At 38.3% G+C, this 8,253-nt stretch overlaps 1 protein-coding gene across 7 annotated transcripts in view; it reads right to left on the reverse strand.

Annotated features, from left to right (window-relative positions):
• Window positions 1-6,652, reverse strand: part of kcnc1a (potassium voltage-gated channel, Shaw-related subfamily, member 1a) — a 77,156-nt gene extending 70,504 nt beyond the window's left edge. For 2 of the 7 annotated variants that reach the window (XR_009271948.1, XM_058781154.1), the window contains exon 1: window positions 5,062-6,651. Coding sequence is in view for 5 of the 7 variants with exons in the window: in XM_058781154.1 (XP_058637137.1) it covers window positions 5,062-5,631 (570 nt within the window). In the remaining 2 variants the exon portion in view is untranslated. Of the gene's footprint in view, window positions 1-5,061 lie in introns of all 7 variants that reach the window. The other 5 variants (XR_009271947.1, XM_058781152.1, XM_058781153.1 and 2 more) reach the window with 3 other exon arrangements.
• Between the last annotated feature and the right edge of the window lie 1,601 nt (window positions 6,653-8,253).

Genomic DNA, 8,253 nt, shown 5'->3' on the forward strand with positions numbered 1-8,253 from the left:
TCGAGTGTGTTTAAGACTTTTCAGAGTTCAGTTTCCTCAAACATGATCTAACACAGTTTATGCACACATATTCGATTGTGTCTTACCCAAATGCACAATATTTGAAGGACAGAGATGTAATAATTTTGTAGAACAAAAAGGAACTTATTTTTAAAATAACTTATATTATATACATTTTATGCCTTTTATTCTAATTGATTAGATTTTTTTTAAATGGCAGTTCTGTATAGTGTAAGATTACCATTTTTCGTAATGTGGTTAAATATTCTTAAAAATAAGGACTTTTTTGTTTTGTTTTAATTCTTTTCAAAAGAGGAGAGAAATTTTAAAATGTTTGACCCCCTCGATTTGTCATCTGTGGCCCACGCAGGAATATAATTGAAGAGCCATGTCTCTTTGATAAGAATTATAATTATTGGAAGTCATGATAACAGATTTTTTTCAGTGTGGGTTTTCTTTCCTAAATGATTCCTAAGCCCCCTTCTAATGTCTCTATGGCAACCAAATAAATTTGATGAGCATCTTTCAGATTTCATGCCGTTCAAGCTAATCAAGTTTAAAATGAAAATCTGCCCCTTACCATCTCCAAACCCCATCACCCCTTACATACTATTTTAATAATACCTAAAATTGGACCTAAATTTCTTTTTAAACATTCGTCCTCAAGTCAACATTATCCATTTAAATGAGTTTAGGTTAGAATTAGGCTGTTTTGAGATCTGTAGTCATGTTGTGGAGTGAGCGATTTAGTGCTTTCTGCTCTGTGTTTGTGAGAGTATCAGGGTTAGGGCTGGAGGGAGTCTGTTGAGGTGAAGGTGATAATGTGTGAATCCTCCCTCTCTGCAGGTAAAGAAACAAGAGTTGGAGGTGGGAGATCATGTGATCTTGCTGTGGACAACAAACTCAACACAGCCAGACCATGGCTGAAGGCTAATAAAAAGACACCCAGAATGCCTTGATTTGGCTTCATTTTTCCACCTACCACTACTTTTCAAGCATGTTCACAGTGTATACACATACCACTGCTTGACCTGCAGAGGACAACATGGAGTTGTCTTCACACTGTACTTCTTCAAATGTGAGATTTACATATAGCAACAAAACGAAAACTGACAGACTTCTCAGACTTCTCCAATCATTTAATCCACCCTCCACTACAGAAACCCATTTATTTTTAAGCACAACACTGACATCTCGGAAATCCAGTCAACAAATATAGAACCAAGGGTCCCACTTCATATTAAGTGGCTTTAACTGCTATGTACTTACATTTAAATTAATCATTTAATACAATGCATGTATTGTGTACATACATGTTTTTACATTGTACTTATATTTTAAAAATACCTGCATGTAATTAAATCTGTAATTAATTTCTGTAAATACATTTATAGTTACACTGTCGACCCGTCCCTTACGCCTTAACCCACCCTTAAACCTACCAAGACCACCAAACCTGTTCCTAACCTTACCCGTATCCCACCACAATAGCAGCAGAATTGTTTTGCAATACAATATGAATTGTACTCATTTTTTGATGTAAGTACATAGTAGTTAAGGTCACCTAATATAAAGTGGAAGTCCTCACCTTTTTCGATTATCCAATAGCCTATACTTGGATGTATGTCACGATATGGAAGAAAAGACCTGTTTCTACTTCTGTTTTATTGTGACGTTAACTATCAGTTGCACAGATTCCAGTTATTTCCATAGTATTTTTTTTGTTCTGTATAATTTGAAATCAAATCCTACTGTTTATTGTAAACTGCTGCGGGTGTTATTGATACTTTCACATCCCACTGTAAGCTTTAATCTGGATCTGTATTTTTACATCCCCAATGACCTGAATCAATTCATCTTTTACTAAAGCAAATGTTGCATACTGTATTAGACAAGCAAAGCACTGAACCAGCTTTTTTCATCTAATCACATGTCAAAATTTTGGATTGCAACATTGTTAATAATTAATCACTTGTTTTGTATTTTACCTTTATATGCAAGTCACTTTTGAATAAGTGCATCTGCTAAACGAATACAGCTTTAATAGCTGACTCTCAGAATCCAAATCCATAAAACCGAAACAAAAAAGCTCCCTTATTTAACTGTTTATTTTTTCTTTGTTAAAAAGGTTGTTGTTCACCATATGGGGAAAAGCGAGAATTGCTTTGTTTCTCACAAGACAAACGTGTGACAAGATAACTAGATAAAGCCCTAGCAGCTACCATTCCCACATCCCACATTGGTGGGGCTTCCTTTGGGAGAACCTGGGAGGAAAAAGGAAGTCTGGGAGACATGCCAATTCCGTCATCCAGGAATGAGCCAGCAGGTGCATTCACATATCGACCAGTGCATTAATTATCAACACTTTTCCCGTTGTTGTGCAGGGCAAGGCCCACTGGAGCATGTAATGGCCTAGATGGCCTCCTGGGAGAATGGGACATTATGGGAATATCGCAGAGCACAACTGGGAAGACACATGAGTAAGGGACATATTTTAAGCAAATTGCCTTTATTATTTGTATAATTTACCTAATTATCATGTGAGTATGTGGTAAGTTTTGTGTACCCAGTCAGCATGGTCACTCTTTTTTGTATATCATTATTAGCCTCCAAACTACTAGATAAACCTTTGGGAATTCACAACAGCTCTCACTTTCTCTAACATGCTTGAAGATTTCTATTTCATTCCAGTGTTTTATTCATCTATTGGCTTATATTTTGTCACTGCGTAAACAAAACTTCATACTAAATTATGGATTTACAAAATAAACTAACTGACACAGGGGCAAACATATACACAGACAAATCATCATCCGAAAGCCTCAAGAGAAGTTTGCCGCGTTTTCTGACATCTCATGAGGAAGACCAGCATTCATCAGTTTCATTAGTGCTCTGAAAGCGTTGCCATGACAACTTATTCCCAAGACATACACTGTAAAAAGCAGCATCTTGCCTGCCAAGGACATGAAAATATCAGGTGCCTATGGGAACCAGCACAAACATCTGCCAGATGACAACAGGATAACATCTGTCTCTCTTTCACTCTTTTGCTCTGTCTTTGTCTCTCAATCTCATGCTCCCACACACATGCAGGAACAATAAACATAAAGATTGTCTGAAGCATGTCCATTGTGTGTTGGGTAAAGCCTGCAGTTCATTCAGATGTATGACTCATTTTTTTATTATTATTAATTCAGATGAGCTGAATAGCTGATTCACTGATCACTTAAAATGCCATAAGGCTGACTTGCTCAGATCTGATTCAGAGCTCTTCACAAACACTTCAACACATTATTAATCAATATACAAGTCATGTCAGGAAATGGCATTAATAATAAGCAAAGCATTAATATCCAATTAAATATTATTGTGTGCCACATTATTAAAAATACTTTGGTGTGTGCCTTCATCGTCCAAATGAACGTTTTGTGAATATTTTTTACAATTAAAGGACAAATAATAATCGATATAATAATCTAAATAATAATCTACTGGTACTGTATGGTCATGTATGTTTCTTGTAGTAAAAGATGTGTACTTCTGTAATGGCACACTTGAACACTCCCCTCTGCTTTGAGAAGTTCAGTGTGTTCTAATCACAGAAAAAGTTCATTTGATTAATTGATTTCTGACATAAATCCACTCTTCTTCTAACTGTCGACATTCCTTGACTCGTTTATCAGCGTTCATTAGTCTAGGGTGCAATATCCGGATCTTGGCAGTGGTCCTGGTCCATTTTACTCCTATTAAGCAAGCATAAAACAAACAGGGCAATCTCATAATTGTCCAAACCAGACTGGCCTTGTAATTGACATATAGAATGCATAAAATCCTCTTGACCACATCTGGCTGACACTTTTATCTAAAGCAGCTAACACTGTATTGAAGGTAGACACACATTTAATCAGTTCTGGCATTCCCTGCGAATCGAAACCATGACCTTGGCATTGCCAGAGCCTTGCTCTACTGTTTGAGCTTCAGGATTCAACAATTACTGTACACATTACAACAGCTAATGCCCACCGTAAAAGTCTGTCAGGACCAAAAAATGTTTAACACATCTAGCATCTCAAGTGCTGTCACTCCTGAGCAATATGATGTTATCGGCCTTGTGTGTCTTATCTCAAAGCAGCATGGGCACATAAATAAAGAAAAGCCTTTGCTTCGTGATGTATTCTCTTTAATGTTCTCCCGGAGTGATTAATTTGTGCACGAGCACGCCCGCGGCAGGGAAGGGAGCTCACGGCGCGTGGCACAGCAGTATTGCAGTCAGAGGAGCTGTCGATCAATGCAACATGCAAGACGCCTGGAATGACTGCACATGTTTTCCGCAGGATGACCCAATTTAGTTGCTTCAGTTTGATATATTGCTAACAATGCTACAGGAAATACAAGACTTATAATTTCATCAAACACGTGGTCAAATATATAGACAACCAGTGTGCTTTTTTTTGCCACAAAAGCAACTGTACATTGTGATCAGCTTTCAAAAACATATGTGTTTCATGGGTCAAACAGTGCTGTTGAAAATGATTTTTTTTTTTTTTTTTTTAAGTAGAGGTCCTTTAAAAACAATATTAAAATGCATCTTTATTTTTCTAAACATATTTCATGCATTTTAAAAAATGTAGCTTAAAATATAACATTTCCAATAAAAAAATGTAATTAAAGTGTTTGCATTGCATCTTAAATACATCCATGCAACTATCATTAATTAAAAGCACTGAATATGCTTTACTGTTAATTTCTGAAAGAAAGAAATGATAATTTCAAACAAAAATATCAATTTCTTTTCAAAGAATCTCAGCCTTTCAATACCACATTTTCTTTTATGTATTGACAGTTGTTCATTCTAAAAGATATGTAAAGATATCTAAAGTATTTTTATTTTATTTATTTATTTGTATTAATTGCATTTTTTATATCTTTTTTCAAGTTTGCTGAAGTAGACTTTAATATTGGCAGGCTATACTTATCCAATGCAACACGTGCTTGGATATATTACCATCAGTGAACAGCGGCGCTGCCACTTTAAAACGTCCATTTAAATTCACTACTCACCCTTGCATATTTAGAGGAATATGGATCTTCAAAGAGCGCCCAAACACGACGCTGCCAACGTTGCCACAACCCTGCACCTTTTGCGTCAGGTGAGTCGCCGAGGGCCAGGCGTTTAGTCATCTCAAGTTCCTCGTCTCCATCCCCTGGATCACCCAAAACTTCTGTGTCCATCTCATCGTTGCCCATTTCAGCTGGCCCTCCACCGAAACTGTCCAGTGCCTCCTCGGCCTCCCGGTGCTGCCGGTACGTCATCCAGCAGCAGGGCTCCACATCTGTCTCATCGATGCCCCAGAAGGCCAGCTCCTCCTCATAAAGAGGGCCACAAACATCAGCGGGGCAATGCAACTTGCCAGTCCTATAATAATTGAGAATGTGTGCAAAAACTCCAGGGTGGCGATCAAAGAAAAACTCGTCGATCTGGGCGTCATAGTCGAAGTGACTGTGGGCATCGGGCTCGGCGAGCCAGGCTAAACGAGTGCCGGGGAGAGTGCGCAAGGTGCTGCGGTAGGTCTGGTGTCGAATCCCTCCCACGTTAATCACAACACGGTCTTTCTCGTCGCCCTGGCCCATCTCGTCGCTTAGGCATGTCTCGAGCCCGGGCCAGGCATTACAACGCTGAAAGACCCGGAGGATACATGTGCGCAATTGTTAGGAAACGGAAAAAAGAGAGTTAACTGAACGAACGCAGAAAAACAGGTGCGCAAAGGCAGCGCAACTGCAGGAAATCGCTGCATGAGCGCTTGATGTTCTTGTCAGGTGAATAAGGTATTGCCTCCAGATGCCAAGAGAAAATGAGAAAATAAAGACGTTAAATGAATGCAGAGGTTGTCATGAATTTGCGCTCCGCAGCATGAGGTCCGGAGAAGGTTCGAGGCTGATGGCTTGTGGTGCACCGCTGGTGGCAGATGTGTGTGTGTGTGTGTGTGTGTGGTTCTGAACGGACAGCTCCAGCGCGCACACTCCCTCCTCTCTCCAAAACGAGACACATGCACTGCCCTGATTCCCAGTGGACGCCTCCTCAAATCCGACAAAAAGTGGAGGGATCGAGGCTCATTGGAACGGTCACATTTTAAGCGTTTTTTCGACGTAACATCAGTCGTTTTCTTCAAAGCATATCCAGATGCCCATTTTCACAAGCAGGTTGTTGACAAACACGACAGACATCACATCTAGAAAATGCTTTGCCACTGGATATGTAGCTACACTCATACAGGAGACGTCAGCTTTGAAGTGGAAGAGGACAGGTCCTTTAGAAATCTTCTTTTGTCTCCACAATGTCCAGTTTGGCGACGTCCTCCGGTGTTTGTTCGGAAGTGATCGATCGTATCCTCCTTATTTCCACCAAATGAATATTTTCAGTCTTCCTTTCCGCGCGTGCCTGTCGACGAGAGTGGAGCGAGTCTCGTCATTCCTGCGGAGAGACAACATGAGCCTCCTCTAGAGCCCACCGACGCGCATGCGCAATTGCTGAGTGGATGAGTCGACGCGTGCACTAGATCAGATCTTGGGATGGTTTCAGACGGTGGAAAGCTCTATTCAAAACGACATGCAATATAATTCAGAGAAGACAAAGCCTGAAAAAGCGCTGCGCCATGCTATTCTTTCCCTCATTATGCAGTTTCTGCAGGTCTGCATGAGCCTATACGCACTGCTCAGTAGCCTATATAAAACACATTTGCTAAAATGAAAGTCCAGAGGATAAATAATAATATTAAGTGTGAGTCAGGGTCAGAAATCATATAAGGTTTGGGGGACTATGGTTTAGTGAAATACTAAACCATAAACAGCAATTATATCAAAATGTAGGCTATTGTGATCTACTGTACTGTGTTGTGACAATATGACTGTAAAGTATGTACATTTTTATCCAGCAATGCTTGCAGTGCTTTTATTATTATAATTTATTTGCAGATAGACTGTAATTTAAGTTCATAACAACTGTAATTGACTGAAAATGTTTAATTAAAGCATTTGAAATTAATTTTGCCCTTATACAAGTAAAAAAGACCCTAAAATAAATTCTTGAAAACCTAACTGCTAAAATCAATGTTTACTAATAAGTAAATACAGAATATCAGTGCATTAATGGTCAGATAACCATTAATTATCAGGCCTTGAAATCTTTGGAAAGCATCAAAATAACTTGAAATCTTGAAACATTTTTTAAAGTGCAGATGTCACTACTGACAATTATGTAATCAGTCATTTGAAGAAATCACATTATTGATGACTGTAGGTCTGTTTTCAGTTTACGTTTTGCTGTTTCTTTTTCTAATCATCATTCCTGACAGCTTAAAGGCAGATTACAGTATGTGCTTCTTCTCAGAAAACACATAATGGGATTTATCCCAAATTATCCTCTTCTGCTGAGGAGGAAAAGCAATTAGGCTTCAAAGGAAAGATAATGTCCACTCACACTGGTGTGTTGTTGGTGCATGGTCCCATGGGCATCACCTCCACTGTCAGAAACCCATTAACTCTTCCAGGGTAGGAATTATCATTGCCAGCCAAAACCTTCAATAGCCTCAGCATTCATCTACTGTAAAAACTACTAAACACTGTACTCATAAACGTAAGATAGGCTGTGTGCTATATACTCGATATACTAACCTTTCTACTGGTCACTATGTTAATTGATGCTATATCGAGAATATTAGTAACATCTAGCGGCAGAAAGTGGTTTGACAGCGCGGGATTTAACTTAAACCTGTGCTGAATTTCATGATGATGACAAAATAGATTTATTCAATTATTTATTAGTATTATTAAATTTAAATGTAAATAGTCTCCACAAAAGTTTTCTTTATATACGTAAACCATTGTGCTTCTTACTGAAAATGTTTGCAGCTATCTGTGGCATTTTGTACTTTCACTAATACGTTTATAACAAATATAATATTTAATTTAAAACATGATATTTTATGGACACTCAAAAATGAAGTGCATCAAATTTATGGATAATAAAACATTATTTATTATATTTTATCATGATATTTAATTTCCAATATTTCACGTGAGAAAATTTTGCACCTCTCTGAAGCTCTGTTTCCTTCTCAGCCACAAGGTGGAGACATGCGCTAATTTTGCATGAATAAAAGGCAAGTATCCTTGTAAACATGGCTATTATGCTAAGTAATTTATACCCTTCCTATTGTTTATATTTCATTCCCACCTGCAACAAAGGATATCGAT

The sequence above is a fragment of the Onychostoma macrolepis genome, chromosome 07 (assembly GCF_012432095.1).
Source record: "Onychostoma macrolepis isolate SWU-2019 chromosome 07, ASM1243209v1, whole genome shotgun sequence".
NCBI lineage: Eukaryota > Metazoa > Chordata > Actinopteri > Cypriniformes > Cyprinidae > Onychostoma > Onychostoma macrolepis.